At 42.6% G+C, this 19,113-nt stretch overlaps 1 protein-coding gene across 2 annotated transcripts in view; it reads right to left on the minus strand.

The window, feature by feature from the left end:
- Window positions 1–902: 902 nt before the first annotated feature.
- Window positions 903–19,113, minus strand: part of SIX6 (SIX homeobox 6) — a 32,355-nt gene continuing 14,144 nt past the window's right edge. Inside the window, exon 2 of one of the 2 annotated variants that reach the window (XM_060754041.2) lies at window positions 903–930. In XM_060754041.2, the coding sequence (XP_060610024.1) occupies window positions 918–930 (13 nt within the window). In that variant the 3' untranslated portion in view covers window positions 903–917. Of the gene's footprint in view, window positions 931–7,936; window positions 9,628–19,113 lie in introns of those variants that run through there. The other variant, XM_060754050.2, reaches the window with a different exon arrangement.

A 19,113-nucleotide genomic window follows, 5' to 3' on the forward strand; every position in this document is an offset into this window, starting at 1 on the left:
GAAGGGGGAAAACTGACTTTCGGCTGCTCTAGGTACCAGGGCACAAGGGAGAAACGGTTTCCAATGGCAGGGAAAGAGATTCGACTGAAAAGATTAGGAAGAACTTCCTGGAGAGTGGCGTAGTCTGCCTGGGAGTGTGATGGAGTCTCCTTCTTGGAAGGCTTTTCTGCAGAGGCTGTCTATCGGGAGTGCTTTGATTGTGCCTTCCTGCATGGCAGGGGGTTGTACTGGATCGCCCTTGGGGTCTCTTCCAATGCTAGGAGTGTAGGATTATATATCAGGAGTAGGCAAGACAGGGTCTAATGGATACACCTTTTCTCTCCTGTCCACTATCTCATCCTGACCAAGACCAGCCCCTTTGGGATCCAAACATTTCCTGTCTTCCCTTCCCTTTCTGCCTCCAAAAGAGAAGAGGAAGGGGAGGAAAGGGCAGAGAGGGGGCTTGGGGAGAACCCCTTCCCTCCCAGCCTGCCCATGTGGCCCCCAAGTTAGAACATTTGCCCTTGCCTGATCTACACTGACCACTTACTGCGAGAGGATCCTATTTTGGAATATCCCCAGACTTTGCTTACCTCAGTTTAGAGCCTCTAATTTGTAATCCTGCATGCATTCTCACCATGCATCTTTTCAAACTGCCTTCAGACCACATTAAATAGTCAATCTGAGCATGCCCTGAAACTCCACCCTCCACCTTGCACTTATATACAGAAAAAAAGACACCACGCTTCTTATTGTGTAAGAAGAAATACTTGTATTATAACAAAACAAGCATATAAAATGGACTATTCCTAGTCTTTGGAGGAAGGAAGCACCAAGGAACCCTACTGAGGGAGGGCTGGGGTGAGAGGTGCTCCAGGAGTTCCTTGAAGGTCTCATTCATCTGTTGGAGCTCCCACTCCATGGCATCCATGTGCTGCTCAACATTGTGCACTGAAGAGGAAAAGGAAAGAATGTCAATATTCAGCAGGAACTACACATCCCACGGTAGCATGCCATTCACACCAAGCACCACCATGGTGACTTAGCATGGCTGCCCTCCCTTTCCTGTGCCAGGCACTTGTATACACCTTCTTCCCACAGCCCATCCCATGGGTTCTGGGATGCAGAACTTCACCAGTGTGTGCAGTTAGCTGGTCCTCATCCCCCTCAGCACATGAGGGAAGTGGGGGGAATTGGATGGCACAATGCTACCTGCATGGATTATCATCTGTTGCCACCACAATATGAGGTGATCATCCTTGAGGGTTGGAGAGAGGCTGGGAGGCGTCAGGTGGCAGCAGAAAGAAAGCTTGGAGGCCAGGAAGCAGACTCTTCTGGACACTCTTCTCAGATGCACTGCTGAAGAGGACGTGAGCACCCTCCACCCTGGCTGCTTCTAAAGGGGAAGAATGGGGACCCCATGAATGGCATGTGCCATCAGATAACATGGCAACTACGAGGTGGCATGGCTGGAAGGGTCCCCGGCACTTACCAGCAGGATGATGGTCCCTCCATCTGGGGTACCCAACACACACCCAGAGTGCATTGGAGGCACTCCTAGAAGTTGGGTGCCTCTCCTGTGAACCTCCTCCTTATATCACTCCAGCACCTCAAAGAACCTTCTTGAATCAAGGGTCGACTTCTAACAAGGTCATACTTTTCTTTTGACTAGTGGGTTTCAGGTAATCTCTATGTTCAGGGAGATACGCATTTTGCCAAATGGAGGAGATATCATTTTTACCTTTGCAATAAGGTTATGGTGCACTGGAATTTTCCAATAGTATGTGGACACCCCAGCCACACACACACAAACATATATTTGCTTTCATTGTGTGTATAGAATGTATTTTAATGTGTTTATATTTTCAGATATACAAGCAGATATTATGTAATGAATGTGTAAATAAAGCGACATTGAGCTGCAATTTCCCATATTCCCTGTGTTTATGGTGACTTCTGGAATATTCTGTATTTTCAATCAGTTATGGGGTTTATGTATTTAAGATATTTAATAAAACGTAACAACAACTTTGTATGTTTTGTGATGTTACCTGGGAACCACTCTGAGTCCCCTCGGGGAGATGGAGCGGTATATAAATAAAGTTTTATTATTATTTATTATTTATAACAACAACAACAAGAACAACAAAAGATCTCACCTCCAAAGGCTGTGGGAGAACATGAGTGAAGCCCAGTCCAACGTGTGCCTACCCATATTCGAATTATATTAGAATTAAATGAACTTAATCCTAAACAAAATGAGTATATGGGATTTATGGATATATGGGGCAGCCAATGCAAGGGGTTTATTGATAGTTACTACTCCGAAGGACCCTGGTACGGATGCCTTTCACTCTCTCTTTCTTTTCCCTGCTTCCTTCCTTCTCCTGCTTGAAAGATGCCAGGGGCAAAGGCACAATCAGCTTATTCTAGGAGGCGAATCTCTGAGGACATAAAAAACGAGGCCGAAAAAGCACAGCTCAAGTGATTTAAAGATCAGTGTTCAAATGGTATAATATTGTAAAATCCTCTCGGCTAGGGAAAAGGGAAAAATAAACACACACACACCCGAAAGGAGCTTAGCAGGCTCTCCAGACGAAGATGGCATTTGATTTCTTTCACAAAACCTCAGAGTTAGAGGAGGATGAGGGATAAAACCCAGCTAAGCGGTGCAAGCGCCTCTGAGCGCCTCAGGAGAGAGGAAGGAAAAGGAAGAAAGGAAAGGAAAGAAAATGTGGGGGGTTTTCCCAAGTCAATGGTGGGTAGAGAATTGTTTTTCTGGTTCACTGGAGTTTTGGATTCTCCATCATACAGCCCAACAAAAACAATTCTTGGTGTCTTGGCTTTTAGGCCTATTCCTGGGGCTATTTGGGGTGCTAATACAGAAAATTGCATTGGATAGGCTGCATCAGCTCTAGTTTCTTAGGTATGGTTATTATGGTTTTCTATGGGTAAGCAAATGAAGGTTGGTATATAGGGTTTGCTTCGTATCATAAAAACTAGAACTGATAAGGGATAACTGCTGGCTGAAGGTTTAGCACAGTTGGTAAATCATCAGCAACGATAAGATCTATCAATCGAAAGGTTGCAAGTTCAAAGCCCCGGGTGGGCGTGAGTGGCCAACCATCAGCCCTGCTCACTGTTTACCTAAGCAGTTCGAAAACAGCTTTAGCTGTAATTAGAGAAATTAGGTACCGCTAAAGCAGGGGAGGTGTATTACAACGCTGTAGTGAATCTTACCTAGTATGCCTGAAAGGAAGCCTGGATAACTGTATAGCAATCCTCCATTTTGGGAGTGGAAGCCAGGGAAGCAGCCATCTTGGGTGAGGATAGTTAGAAGAGGGGAGGAGTTTGGAGTCTCCTAGGATTGGCCAGAGCAGATAGGAGGAACTAAGTCTTAGGAGGGAAAAGATTTCAGCTTCAGTGGAGTTGAGAACTGGGAAGTGGTGTGTGAAGAAGGGTTTTTGAAACTGGGTTTTCAGGGAGAGAGTGTCTGTGTCAGACAGTGCTGTGAACTGACAGGAAAAAGGTCAGGCAGCAATCTGATTTCTTGTGAGAGTTAGAATAAGAGATTATCTCTCTAGTCTGGGTTAGTTAGCAGGAAGAACTCTAGGGAAGAGTTTGTTAATAACCCAGGGGACTACCTAGGATAGGTTAGTCAGAACTCATTACTATTTCTCTGAAGTAGAGTAAGGGTTTTTGTAACCAGCAGTTAGATCTGTTTGGTTATCTCTGTCTGTAAGTAAGTGAAGAAACTTATTCAAGCAACCATCAAGCGGAAGTACTTTTGTAACAAGTCACGCTTTTTGTACCTCTCAGAAGTCGTTAGTTGTCTGTTTTTATAAATAAATCTTTTTCTATTTAACTTTCAAAAAGGTCTCCATTGTACATCTTTCCATCAACTAGCTTTGTGATAGTTCCAGCATTTTTAACATCTTGGTACTACAGAAAACCTCGTATCAAACAGTCATTTTGGGAGCCAGGGGAAAAAGCAGTGTTGGCAGGAGTGGGAAAAGCGTGATTTATAATACATACTTCGTTACAAATGCCATAAAGGAAAAGATCAGAAAATGCTGGAATGAGGAAGTCCTGACGGCTCTTCATCATAGAGGATGGAGTGACAATACCTCCTGAGGACTTGTGCCCAACTGTCCATGGCATCGAAACAACACCTCCTTCTGTTCTCTCCGTGTACTGTCTATACGAATGGCATTGAATGTTTGCCATGTATGTGTACTTGTGATCTGCCCTTAGTCCCCTTCGGGGTGAGAAGGGCAGAATATAAAGTGTTGTTGTTGTTATTGTTATTATTATTATATTTTTGGAATCAGCAGATCAAATATACCCAGAAACGGGTCTAACATTTGAGGCACCCAAATGTGTGTTGGCCAGTGATCCAAAGTTCAAACCGCTAAGCATGTTTACTGACAAGTATAGTTGCAATAGATTGTTCTTTCTTTTCTATTTCAATGTTGTTCTTTATTTCTTTGCTGTGTTTCCTTCTCTATTTCTCCTTCCTTCTTCTTGACTTCTTTCACCCATTTTGACTTACCTTCTTGTACACAACCATGACACACACACACACACAAAAAGACATTTTCTCCAATCCATTTCCCCCAATTCTGAAGCAGGAATCCCAGAGAGAAAGCAAGATTAAGGCTGCATTCACATTGTAGAATTAATTCAATTTGACACCACTTAACTGCCTGGTTCAATGCTATGGATTTGTGGGAGTTGTAGTTTTACAAGGTCTCCAGCCTTCTCTGCCAAAGAGTCCTGGTGCCCGAAGAAACTGCAATTCACAGGATTCCATAGCACTGAGCCATGGCAGTGAAAGTGGTGTCAAATTGTATTGATGTTACAGAATAGGTACAGTTTGCTCAGGCCCTGAGTATGTCAAATATAAAAGATCCCATAAAATGTATTTATTTATTATTTACTATATTTATATACTGCACCTCTCAGCCCAGAGACGACTCAAATGTCTCTATTTTTAAACAAAATGAAGGACAAGCTTATGACTCTAAATGTAGGATTTGTTTCCAAGAGGTACTGATTGTTGTAGATCAGCCAGAGACTGATGGTTTAACTGGTGATTTAGAGAGGATTGTGGGTTTTCCTGTGACACAAAGTGCTGGGCTCTCAAGTCTGGGAAATTCATATCTGGGAAATAATGGTTCTCTTTGTGAAGAAACTGGCTCAGAAAGTGCAGGGCCATAAGGCCAGTCAGATGAGCCAGAAGTAGCAACAGCAGATAAGGAAGTGAGTGAAGAGCTGAGGGTTCCCAGCAGAAACCAGCTGTAGCTACTAATCATTTACAAATCAGAGCCAAAATAGATTATGTTGGTCTGAGAGATTATGTGGGAAAGTTATAGAGAAAATTCAAGGGAGACATAATGCTTTCATGGGTGTCTATTAAACAATAAGCTGTTTACCCTAAGGGCAGTTCAGGCAACCTGCATTAAGAGTAAGAAGATAATTTGAGTTCTCTTATTCTTGGTTCAATTTTAATATCCTAGAAGATTTCTATGTTCCTGTTCATGTACTCCAGTTCAGGTTTTTACTAGTTATACCTTCTTGCTTGTGAACTTATGCTTTACCTGTGGTTTCTGGCTGTTCCTGGATTTTGTCACCTCTGGAACTTTATGAGACATTTGGATTATTGTTTGCTTATCACCTGTTGCAAAAACTTTTTGGATTATATATCTTCCTTTCTTATTCCTGCTTTTTTAATCCGCTTTTTAATATGTTTTACAATAAACTGTTTGCTTATATTCCTGGGCTCTTGTGTGGTGCGGTGGTCATAGGTATTTCTAGGCCTGGAGTGCAACACCGATCCAGATTTGTTTCTTAAATATTTCTATAATAAAGGGTAAAATGTCTGTGATAGACATTTGTAAACATCAGTTCCTGTGAAATTTGTTGAGGTGGATTTGGTACCTTTTGGAAACCAGTTCCACAAATGGTATCTCACCAAGGTTTTGCTTAAACCAGGCTCCTGCCCATTGAAATGGACTGAGAGCTGGACAAAACTGAACACTGACCATCAGAGGTTGGAAACCACCCTTCAGTTTTAAAGGCCATTTCATTTTTCATCCACTGGAGTGGATTTTGCTGATCTTATCTGATTACCAGATGCACTCTGTGAGTTTTCCAGACTGTATGGCCATGTTCCAGAAGCATTCTCTCCTGACGTTTCGCCCACATCTATGGCAGGCATCCTCAGAGGTTGTGACTAATATTGGAAACGAAGCAAGGGAGTTGAATGGCCGAAATCACTGAGTTGTTGTAGGTTATTCAGGCTATATGCCCATGTTCTAGAAGCATTCTCTTCTGACATTTTGCCTGCATCTATGGCAGGCATCCTCAGAGGTTGTGAGGAGCTTCAAGGCCTGGCTCATTCCTGCCTGGGCAAATCCTTTGTTGGGAGGTGTTAGCTGGCCCTGGTTGTTTCATGTCTGGAATTCCCATTTTCAGGGTGTTATTCTTTATTCACTGTCCTGATTTTTGAGTTTTTTAAAGTACTGGTAGCCAAATTTCGTTTGTTTTCATGGTTTCCTACTATTTATTTATTTGCAGCTTTTATATTTCGCCCTTCTCACTCGGCAGGGGACTCAGGGCGGATTACAGTGTACACATATATGGCAAACATTAAATGCCAATTTTGACATACAACATATACAGACATAAAAAGGTAAAGGTAGTCCCCTGACATTAAGTCCAGTCATGTCTGACTCTGGGGTGTGGTGCTCATCTCCATTTCTAAGCCAAAGAGCCAGCGTTGTCCGTAGACACCTCCAAGGTCATGTGGCCGGCATGACTGCATGGAGCGCCGTTACCTTCCCGCCGGAGCGGTACCTATTGATCTACTCACATTTGCATGTTTTCGAACTGCTAGGTTGGCAGAAGCTAGGGCTGACAGACATAGACAGAGGCTATTTAACTTTTTCTGGCCACCAGGGGAGCTGTCGCTTTCATTGTACATCTGCGACGCTGATGAAGTACTTCCCCATTCCCTGCTTGCTTTTTGTTGGAGTGCTTGCTGGAGTCTTTTTTATGGCCTCATAAATTAGTTAATTTAGCCTCCCCACACTTTAAGGTGGTACCTAATTTTCCTACTTGACAGATGCAACTGTCTTTCGGGTTGCAAAGGTTGACAACAGGCTACACAATGGTTGGAAACCCACTCCAACCTGGGCTGGCTTCGAACTCATGACCTTTGGTCAGAGTGATCTTAATGCAGCTGACACTCAGCCAGCTGCGCCACAATCCTTTTTTGTTGACATTCTCCACAGGCTTGTGGATTTCAGTGGCTTCTTTGTGTAGTCTGACATGGTGGTTGTTAGAGCGGTCCAGCATTTGCCAGGCCTTGAAGCTGCAAGGCTTTGCAATGCTAATCAAAGTGATTAATTGCAACATCCAACAGACATGAGGTATTTCTTCCACACTGGACCTTCCACAGATATATAAATCTCCCTTGTCTAGTTACTAACAGACCTCAAAACCTCTGGGGATGCCTGCCATAGATGTGGGCGAAATGTCAGGAGAGAATGCTTCTGGAGCATGGCCATACAGCCCGGAAAACTCACAAAAACTTAGTGATTCTGGTCACGAAAGCCTTGGACAACACAATAAATAAACAGTGGGTTGTTGTAGGTTTATTCGGGCTATATGGCCATGTTCTAGAGGCATTCTCTCCTGACGTTTCGCCTGCATCTATGGCAAGCATCCTCAGAGGTAGTGAAGATGCTTGCCATAGATGCAGTTGAAATGTCAGGAGAGAATGCCTCTAGAACATGGCCATACAGCCCGGAAAACTCACAAAAACTCAGTGATTTTGGCCATGAAATCCTTGGACAACACAATAAATAAACAACTCCAATTCTTCCCAAGGTTAAGATTTATATATATGTATATATATAAAACCAAACACCAAACAATGGAAAGAGAGACTTAGTTTCGCTCACTCAACATTGTTTATTACATGGAAACTGTTGTTGTTGTTTTTCCTTGAGTTTTTCTTGTGTTCTGGCTGCCCTCCCTCCCTGTACAATACTTGGTCCTCTGCACATGCTCCATTGAAAAAAAAGGAAGGGAGGGAGGGAGGAAGAAAGTGTGCACACAGGCCTCAAGTCCCATAATAATAATAATAATAATAATAATAATAATAATAATAATAAATCATAGTAATAATGGTAATCAAATCAAAACGACCCTACTGACAAGAGAATTCTTTAAATAAGTCAATAAACATTATATAGAATATTTATATATTTATATATTTATACATACATATATATTAAAAAAAACCTTCTGGAAGTCAAACCAAATTATGACAAATAAACAAACAAACAGAAAGAACACCCAGCGGCTTTCCAACTGGAAATTTCCATGTTTGTGTTATGATAGGCAGTAGAATGGGCTTTTCATTTGTTTTCTCCCCCAAGTCTTGCTGTTATTTCATTCTGTTAGGAGCCCCTGCAATGGGTTAAACTGACAGGTCGGACTGATAGGTCGGAAGTTCAAAACTGGGGATGAGCTCCCCCTGTCAGCTCCAGCTCCCCATGCGGGGACACGAGAGAAGCCTCCCACAAGGATCGTAAAACATCCAAACATCCTGGTGTCCCCTGGGCAACATCCTTGCAGACGTCCAATTCTCTCATACCAGAAGCGACTTGCAGTTTCTCAAGTGGCTCCTGATACACACACAAAAAATATCATTCTGTTAGTGATTATGTTCTGTTTTCATAGTAAATTCTGGTTTGAAGAGCAGCAAAGAGTCCTTTTTTCTCAATCCCAAGGAAGTTATGAGTTTTGGGGAGCCACTTTCGCCTTTGGTGGCCTCTTCTCCTCCTGGGTTTTTAGTTTGTGGGTGGGTTTTTGTCCTGTTTGGAGGCATCTGATCATAGAATCCTAGAGTTGGAAGAGACCTCATGGGACATCCAGTCCAACCCCATTCTGCCAAGAAGCAGTAAAATTGCATTCAAAGCACCCCGGACAGATGGCCATCCAACCTCTGTTTAAAAGCTTCCAAAGAAGGAGCCTCGACCACACTCCGAGGCAGAGAGTTCCACTGCTGAACGGCTCTCACAGTCAGGAAGTTCTTCCTAATGTTCAGATGGAATCTTCTTCTGGTTCGAAGGGCAAGAAAGGCAAGGAGATGTCTCTCTCTTTCCCTCTCATTCCACATACAGTTTTGGGGATTTTTGAGTGAGTTTTGGGGGCACTTTGCCATGGATAGTCCTCCTCCAGCCCTGAACTCTTTCCCTCTCATTCCCTATAAAGTTTTTGGGATTGTTGAGTGAGTTTTGAGGGCACTTTGCTTTGGATAGTCCTCCTCCAGCCCTGAAACAGCCCAGCGGTCATCAGGAAGGCACCGGACCCAGGTCGGAGGAGGAGGATCTGGGGATCTCTTCCTCCTCCTGGTCCTCTCTTCTCCTCCTCCTCCTTCCCCTTCTTCACAGGTCGCACTCGCTGTCGCTGGAGGTGATGGAGATGGCGGAGGAGGCGGCGGCTTTGCTGGAGAGGCTGGCGGCAGGGCTGGAGGCCGAGCCCAGGAGCGGCTCCCCGGCACTCTCCTCCTCCGAGGCCAGCGCCGCCCGGCCCGCCCCCGACGCCCCCGACGAACACAAGGAAGCCTGCTGCAGCCTGCGAGGGAAGGAAGCCAAGGCACAGTCAGACAGGAGGGGACCCCAAGGGGAAGAGGGCAACACCAACACCAACACCACCCTCTTCCCGCCCAGCCCTTTGGGGAAGGCAACTCCCATACCACCCCACAAGGAGATAGAGCTGCTGTGGAGGTTCTGGGGAGTGCTATCCAAGGAGGAGGAACAAGAAGGACTTAGAAGAAAAGGAAGACGAAGAAGTGGTGGAGGTGGAAGAACACGAGAAAGAAGAAGAAATTTACGAGAAGGAGGAATAACAGGAGAATGAAGAAGTATAAGAAGAGAAGGAATGGGAAGAACAGGAAAAGGTAGTATAAGAAGGAGGAAGAGGAAGAAGAGAATAAAGAACTATAAGAAGAAGAGGAGGAAGAACAGGTGAAGATGAGACGGAAGATGAGGAGGAGGAGGAAGAAGAGGAGAAGTATAAGGAGGGACTTAGAAGAAAAGTAAGATTAAGAAGTTGAAGAGGAAGAGGAGAATGAAGAACTATAAGAAGAGGAAGAGGAGGAAGAAGAGGAGGAAGAACTGGTGAATAAAGAAGCAAAAAAGAGGAGAAGGAAGATGAGGAGGAAGAAGAAGAAAAGGAGAACGAAGAAGAAGTATAAGGAGGAATTTAGAATAAAAGTAAAATGAAGAAGTAAAAGAGGAGGAGGAACAAGAAGGACTTAGAAGAAAAGGAAGACGAAGAAGTGGAGGAGGAGGAAGAACATCAGAAAGAAGAAGAAATGTGAGAGAAAGGGGGGAAAGAAGAAGAGGAGGAGGAATAACAGGAGAGTTAAGAAGTATAAGAAGAGAAGGAAGGGGAAGAACAGGAAAAGGTAGTATAAGAAGGAGGAAGATGAAGAAGAGGAGAATGAAGAAGTATAAGAAGAGGAGGAGAAGGAGACAGAGCTGCTGTGGGGATTCTGGGGAGTTCTATCCAAGAAGAGGAGGAGATGAAGAGGAGATGAAGAGGAGGAGGAGGAGGAGGAGGAGGAGGAAGGACTTAGAAGAAAAGGAAGACGAAGAAGTGGGGGGGGGGGGGGAGAAGACGAGAAAGAAGAAGAAATATACCAGAAAGAGGAAAAAGAAGAGGAGGAGGAATAACTGCAGAATGAAGGGGAAGGTTGAGAAAGAACAGGAAAGGGTAGTATAAGAAGGAGAAAGAGGAAGAAGAGGAGAATGAAGAAGTATAAGAAAAGGAGGAAAAGGAGACAGAGCTGCTGTGGGGATTCTGGGGAGTTCTATCCAAGAAGAGGAGGAGATGAAGAGGAGGAGGAGGAACAAGAAGGACTTAGAAGAAAAAGAAGACGAAGAAGTGGAGGAGGAGGAAGAAAGATGAGGAGAAGGAGGAAGAAGAAGAGAATGAAGAAGTATAAGAAGATGAAGAGGAGGAAGGAGGAGGAGAAGGAGGAAGAAGTATAAGGAAGGTCTTAGAAGAAAAGGAAGATGAAGAATTGGTGGAGGAGGAAGAACAGGGGGAAGAAGAAGAAATATAAGAGAAAGGGGGAAAAGAAGAAGAGGAGGAGGAATAACAGGAGAATGAAGAAGTATAAGAAGAGAAGGAAAGGGAAGAACAGGAGAAGGGAGTATAAGAAGGAGGAAGAGGAAGAAGAGGAGAATGAAGAAGTATAAGAACAGGAAGAAGAGGAAGGGAAGGAAGAGGAGGAGAATGAAGAAATATAAGGAAAGGTAGAGGAGGAAGAAGAGGAGGAAGAGGAGGAGGAGAAGGAAGAAGAAGTATAAGGAGGGACTTAAAAGAAAAGTAAGATGAAGAAGAGGAGGAGGAACAAGAAGGACTTAGAAGAAAAGGAAGACGAAGAAGTGGTGGAGGAGGAAGAACATGAGAAAGAAGAAGAAATATAAGAGAAAGGGGGAAAGAAGAAGAGGAGGAGGAATAACAGGAGAGTGAAGAAGTTTAAGAAGAGGAGAAGGAAGGGGAAGAACAGGAGAAGGATGTATAAGAAGGAGGAAGAGGAAGAAGAGGAGAATGAAGAAGTATAAGAAAAGGAGGAAAGGGAGACAGAGCTGCTGTGGGGATTCTGGGGAGTTTTATCCAAGAAGAGGAGGAGATGAAGAGGAGGAGGAGGAACAAGAAGGACTTAGAAGAAAAGGAAGACGAAGAAGTGGTGGAGGAGGAAGAACACCAGAAAGAAGAAATATACCAGAAAGGGGGGAAAAGAAGAAGAAGAGGAGGAATAACAGGAGAATTAAGAAATATAAGAAGAGAAGGAAGGGGAAGAACAGAAAAGGGTAGTATAAGAAGGAAGAAGAGGAGAATGAAGAAGTATAAGAAAAGGAGGAGAAGGAAGAGAAGGAAGAAGAGGAGGAAGAACAGGTAAATAAAGAAGCAATAAAAGAGGAGAAGGAAGATAAGGAGAAGGAGGAAGAAGAAGAGAATGAAAAAGTATAAGAAGAGGAGGAGGATGAAAAAGAGGAGAATGAAGAAGCATAAAAAGAGGAGGAGAATGAAGAAGGAGTATAAGGAGGGACTTAAACGAAAAGTAAGATGAAGAAGTAGAAGAGGAGGAGGAACAAGAAGGACTTAGAAGAAAAGGAAAATGAAGAAGTGGAGGAGGAGGAGGAACACGAGAAAGAAGAAGAAGAAATATAACATTAAGAGGGGGGAAGAGGAGGAGGAATAACAGGAGAATGAAGAAGTATAAGAAGAGAAGAAGGAAGGGGAAGAGCAGGAGAAGGTAGTATAAGAAGGAGTAAGAGGAAGAAGAGGAAAATGAAGAAGTATATTAAAAGGAAGAGGAGGAGGAAGAGGAGGAAGAACAGGTCAATAAAGAAGCAAAAAAGAGAAGGAAGATGATGATGATGAGGAGGAGGAGGAGGAGGAGGAGGAGAATGAAGAAGAAAAGTAAGATGAAGAAGTGGCGGAGGAGGAAGAACATGAGAAAGAAGACAAAATGTAAGAGAAAGAGGAAAAATAATAAGAGGAAAATAGCGGGAGAATGAAGAAGTATAAAAGGAGGAGAAGGAAGAAGAGGAAAAGAAGGAAGAAAAGGAGGAAAAAGAGGAGGAGAAAGAAGAGGAAAAAGAGGAGAAAGAACAGGAGAATAAAGAAGCAAAAGAAGAGAAGGTAGATAAGGAGGAGGAGGAGGAAGAGGAGAATTAAGAAGTATAGAGATACTTAGAAGAAAAGGAAGATGAAGAAGTGGAAGAGGAGGAAGAAGAGAATGGAGAAGTAGTAGAAAAAAGAGGAATAAGATGAAAAAGGAAGAAAAAGGAAGAGCAGGAAGAGGAAGAAGTATAAGGGGAGAAGAAGAGGAGGAGGAGGAAGTATAAGGGGCGTCTTAAAAGAAAAGGAAGATAAGGATGAGAATGAAGAGTAGAAATGAGAGGAGGAAGACGGAAAAGAAGGGGAGGGAGAATGGGAGAATTGAGAAGCAGTGTAAGAAGAGGAGGAAGAGAAAAAGGAAGAGGAGGTTGAAGAGCAGGAGGAAGAGGATAAGGTAGAAAAAGACGAAGAAGAGGCACCGACCTCCCAGCTTAGTATGGCCTGGGACAAAAGGAAACCGATTGACTTGTTAATTCCAGCTAGAGTAATACCACTAAATTACTGAGAATTTAGGCAACACGTATGTAAATTCAATTTGTCATTTTATTAATATGAACCATTTTAATGTGTTTAAATCTCATGTCTATGGCTTTTAATATATGTGTTTTGAATGGTTTTCTGCTTTTATGTATGTATTTTAATTCTGTCGTATCCTTCCTTTAGCCTTGAGGAGAGGTGGGTAAGAATTAAAATGAGGTGATGTTCCTTTCTTCCAAATGAATTCAAATGTGACAGAGAAATAGGCCTTTGTATTGTCGAAGGCTTTCATGGGCGGAATCACTGGGTTGTTGTAGGTTTTTCCGGGCTATATGGCCATGTTCTGGAGGCAATTTTTCTCCTGACGTTTCGCCTGCATCTATGGCAAGCATCCTCAGAGGTAATGAGGACTTCATTACCTCTGAGGATGCTTGCCATAGATGCAGGCGAAACGTCAGGAGAAAAATTGCCTCCAGAACATGGCCATATAGCCCGGAAAACCTACAACAACCCAAATAGGCCTTTGTTTAAAGATTCTATACATTCTATTTCAGCAGTTAATATTTGGTGCAGTTCAAGCTGCAGTCCGAAACTGGATTAGGAACTGAGAACAAGCTGCATTGAACACAACTGCAACTGCTTTTGGATTGAAATCTACAGAATTGTACTAATAATGTATAAAGATTTGCTTGGTTTTGTTATTTGGCTGCTCCCAATTGATTCTCACTTGATTACCACTTGCCTTAGATGGATTACATTGATCAACTTTGATGACGTATTTCTCAATATTTCTTCGCTTAGTCAAAACAACAGCAAAATGTCCCATGACTAAAACAACCATCAATAACAATATAGCAAAAAAATTTAAATGGCATGAAATCATGCAATTAAAAGCCAGAAAAAACCACAACAGCACCCATTAGTAAGTCCTGTTGTTTGTTTCAATGAGACAGGTTTCCCACACGGACCTCATACGAAACCTTCTCTGTTTTCACCTTGACTTCAGCTCCATATCATTCTGCCCCGAGATGCCATCTACACTGCAGCCTAAGCATCCCTTCTCCCCCTAGTCCTCTTTCCTAATCAAAGGATGCAAACAAAATAATATATTCTGATTTCTCCATTGTCCTGCACACTCAGGTTAATAAAGAATCACAAACTGCAATTCATTCTCACCAGCAAAGTGATGACCCACCTCCTTGCCCAGAAAATTCAGCTAGAAAAGAGCAAAAGACACCTAACATCTCCAGTTCTGTAACAAAATATGATTACAATTATATCCTCATCAGACACTACATGATATGTCTTTCCCTTCTTCAGCTTTGTCTGCTTTCTGCTATAATTCAGCCTGATGGAAGTCCCAGAGTCCAAATCATTGCTCAGACATGAGGACCCACTGGGTGATCTTGGGCAACTTAAATTAATTCAGAAAAAAAACAATGCCAAATGTCTCCTGAATAAATCATAGAATCATAAAGTTGGAAGAGACCTCGCAGGCCATTCAGTCCAACCCCCTGCCAAGAAGCAAGACAGTCACATTCAAAACACCCCCGACAGATGGCCATCCAGCCTCTTGTTAAAAGCCTCCAAAAAAGGAGCTTCCATCACACTCTGGGGCAGAGAGTTCCATTGCTGAACAGCTCTCACAGTCAGGACGTTCTTCCTCATGTTCAGATGGAATCTCCTTTCTTGTAGTTTGAAGCCATTGTTCCGCATCCTAGTCTCCAGGGCAGCAGAAAACAAGCCTGTTCCCTCCTCCCTATGACTTCTCCTCACATAATTATACATTGCCCTCATCATGTCTCCTCTCAGCCTTCTCTTCTTCAGGATAAACATGCCCAGCTCTTTAAGCTGCTCCTCATAGGGCTTGTTCTCCAGACCCTTGTTCATTTTAGTCGCCCTCCTCTGGACACATTCCAGCTTGTCAATATCTCTCTTCAATTGTGGTGCCCAGAACTGGACACAGTATTCCAGGTGTGGTCTAACCAATGCAGAATAGAGCATGGGGAGCATGACTTCCCTGCATGTAGACATACTCCTATTGATGCAGGCCAAAATCCTACTGGCTTTTTTTGCCGCCACATTACATTGCTGGCTCATGTTTAACTTGTTGTCCACGAGGACTCCAATATCCTTTTCACATGTACTGCTCTTGAGCCATGCGTCCCCCATTCTGTATCTTTGCATTTCATTTCTTCTGCCTAAGTAGAGTATCTTGCATTTGTCACTGTTGAACTTCATTTTGTTAGTTTTGGCCAATCATCTCTCTAACCTGTTAAGATCATTTTGAAAATCACAAAAAACAAAAACAGACACCCTCTCCCCCATGCTAGGTTTGCCTTGGAGCACCATAAGTCAGAAGCAACTTTAAAGTAGGAACAAGACTAGTACAGTAGAGTCTCACTTATCCAACATAAATGGGCTCGCAGGACGTTGGATAAGCAAAAATGTTGGATAATAAGGAGGGATTAAGGAAAACCCTATTAAACATCAAATTACGTTATGATTTTACAAATTAAGCACCAAAACATCATGTTTTACAACATATTGACAGAAAAAGCAGTTCAATACATGGTAACGTTATGTAGTAATAACTGTATTTACGAATTTAGCACCAAAACATCACAATGTATTGAAACAGCTGTGGATCCGGACAGGACGCTGACTGCGTTGGATAATACAGAATGTTGGATGAGCGAAGGTTGGATAAGCGGGACTCTACTGTATTAATAATGATATCTTATTTCTTTGCCTCACCCTTAATTTCCACAGAAAAGCTACACACAGATGAAAGATATACAGGCAGTCCCCAGATTACAAAAAAGATGGCTTTTGTGGCTGAGGGGTAGATTTCTCTCCTTTCCTGTTGTCTCACCCTCCCCCCCCCCCCCCTCCGTAACTAGGAGCCAGATGTAAGTCAGATGTCTGTAACTTTGGGACTGCCCGTTCAGGCACAAGATTCAAAGTTCTCTCTAAACTGTTAGAAGGCACTAGAAGCAGTAGCAGGGCTGGTGCAAATGTCCAGGGAGTTCTGGTCAAGCAGTCAATAGTGGATTAAAGACAGACGTCTCTTCTTCATTTGACAGAGGATTCTTCTGGCAGGACCAGTCTAGCGAAGTGGAACAATTAATAGATCTATCCATTCAAGACAAGTTGTATGGGACACAGAGCCAGAAAACTTGTTTTGACACTGGGAACCTAAAAGGCTAGAGTCTCCATTGTCTATACTAAAAATAGAATAACTGGTTAAATAACTAACAGTTTTCTCCCTCTCATATAACCCCTCTTTCTGGCAGAATAATCACAGGAATATAGAAAGTTGCCTTATAATGAGTAAGACAGTGGTCCTTAAGCTTAGCACTGTCTATATTGATTGCCAATCATTATAGTTCAGGATTTCTGGACAAATGTTGGCAGGTGAACTCTTGTCTATGCAGCAAAGAGTCATTGTTACACTGCTGAGCTGCTGAACTTGCTGACCAAAAGGTGGGCGGTTCAATCTGGGGAGCAGGGTGAGCTCCCGCTGTTAACCCCAGCTGCTGCCAACCTAGCAGTTTGAAAACATGCAAATGTGAGGTACCGCTTCTACGGGAAGGTAATGGCGTTCCATGCAGTCATGCCGGTCACATGACCTTGGGGGCATCTATGGACAATGCTGGCTCTTCGACTTAGAAATGGAAAGGAGCACCAACCTCCAGAGTCAGACACGACTAGACTTAATGTCAGAGGAAACCTTTACCTTTATTTATGTATGTATTTGGTACATGCAACAAAGTTTGTGTACATTGCACCAACAGAAAGCAAATGCAAAAGGATTACCCACCCATGTGGACCATGTTCGATTTTGGAGTATTTGGATTTTGAAATTTGGGCTAAAAGATGCTCAGTCTTTTGGACATTAATGTTTGTAAGGTCCAAACCAATGAGACAGTCTTAAGCCAACAGAGCTGCTGTGCTCAATCAACATTTTGGTTGGCTTTAATATAGTCAGGCTTAATATAGTCAAATATTTCCTGCCAAACACTTGCCAGACTTAACTTGTCCACTCATGGTGTCTGTCAACCCTTCTTTGGATACTCTCATACAAATATTGCAATCCCCAGGGCCAGCTCTACTGTTAGACAGAGTAGATTCTGATTGTAATGAAAGGGCAGCAAGTTACTACTAGGAATGGCGGAGTGATGTTAAGGGTATGTTCTTCCTTGTTTACTGTGATTCAGGCTTAGGCCATTTTTACATATTTTCTTCAGTCTGGTCAGCCCCCTCGCTTTTATTTTTATAAACTGATGGTGGTGGTGATTGCAATCCGCCATATCTGGAAGGCAATAGGTTGAGGAGGCTGCAGTATGGCTTACATTACTGAGCAAACATCTATTTATTATTATTTACTATACTAGTATACCGCCTTTCTCAGCCTATCGGCGACTCAAGCACATAACGTGAATTGATTCCCATCATGCCAGTGGTCCAGTACCACCCATTATACCAACTACTCCCTGTTCACTTTAAAACATTCCCACACTCCATCAATCTCTGTTTCTGAATGTCATTTGCAAATGGATCAAACGATATTCACTTTGCCTCCTCACTTGAAGTATCAGCTAAAACCTTCACTTCATCATTCATTTTTCTTCTAATGCCAACTGATGACAGATGTATAGACAATATCTCTTTTCTATCCAAGAGGATTATTGGATGGACCAATTAATCTTTGGGTAAGTTTACAAAAGACTAATCTATCAAAAACCTTCATAGCAAAATGGAACAATTATCTCTGGAGACCATGTACATCTGAATATTAGCGGCTAGGGGCAAATAAGAGAAGAAGAAACTCAAGTGCACATCTGAGGATTTAACCCAGTGGTTCCTAACCCTTTTTGACCAGGGACCACTAGCCAACATTAGTATCAAAAGGGTTACGAATCAGTTTTTGGTCAACTTTAGATTTGGTTTAGATGTGGTTATTTGGGGTGCTGATTCAGAAAATTGCATTGGATAGACCACAACAGCTCTAGTTTCTGGTACAGATCATATGCCATGCAGTAGTTACCATCTGCTCACCCACAGAAAACAATATTTAATAATCTAGAGCTGATGTGGCAGTAGTAATCTTTCATGGGTAGTCAGCCTCTCCACTCTGACATACCCATTGCCTTGGCACTCTAAGAGGGTTTCACAAGACTAGTCATTCTCATTGCCGCATGGTTTTGAGGCAATGGTATAGTAATTGTGAGGCCACAGACCATATTTTTGTTCTTGAGGACCACTGGTGGTCCACGGACCACAGGTTGGGAACCACTAATTTAGCCACTGATGTCTAGAAGGCAAACATTGGGATAGATGGAACATGGATAGCCCAAGAAGCAGCTTGGGCTATCCATAAGTAAAATTATCTATCAATCTCACCCAATATTGTCTTCCCTAATGGACAGCCCAAGATTTCAGTAAATAAACTGAAGACCTTTTGCAAGCAAAGCAAGCACTAACCTGAGCTACATTTATATAATTTTATGGTATAATGGTATGTTGTTGACAAACTACAATGGCTCCATCTCTCCTTGTCTTCCGCAAGCAGGTGAAAGTGTACTTCTACCATCTGGTATTGATTGAATGATAAAATGAGGGCTGCTGGAGATTGGGATTATGGAGTGGGAGTGGGATTTTAAAGCATTTTAATGTTTTTAAGTTTAATGGTTCTTTTTTTGTAAATATATATACACCCATATTTTAACACATTTATATTGTTTTAATTTTCATCGTGTCATATTTACTAGCGGAACTAGCGGAAATTCATAACATGGGGTCATATTGTTTATCTTTTTTTAACTTTTACAACTTAAACCATGGCCGAAATCCTCTGTATAGTACCAACTGAAACAGGCCCACTGAATCAATTGTTAAATTATGAGTCAACAAATAGGTAAATTTCATGGATTCAGTGGGTCT

The sequence above is a fragment of the Anolis sagrei genome, chromosome 1 (assembly GCF_037176765.1).
Source record: "Anolis sagrei isolate rAnoSag1 chromosome 1, rAnoSag1.mat, whole genome shotgun sequence".
Lineage (NCBI taxonomy): Eukaryota > Metazoa > Chordata > Lepidosauria > Squamata > Dactyloidae > Anolis > Anolis sagrei.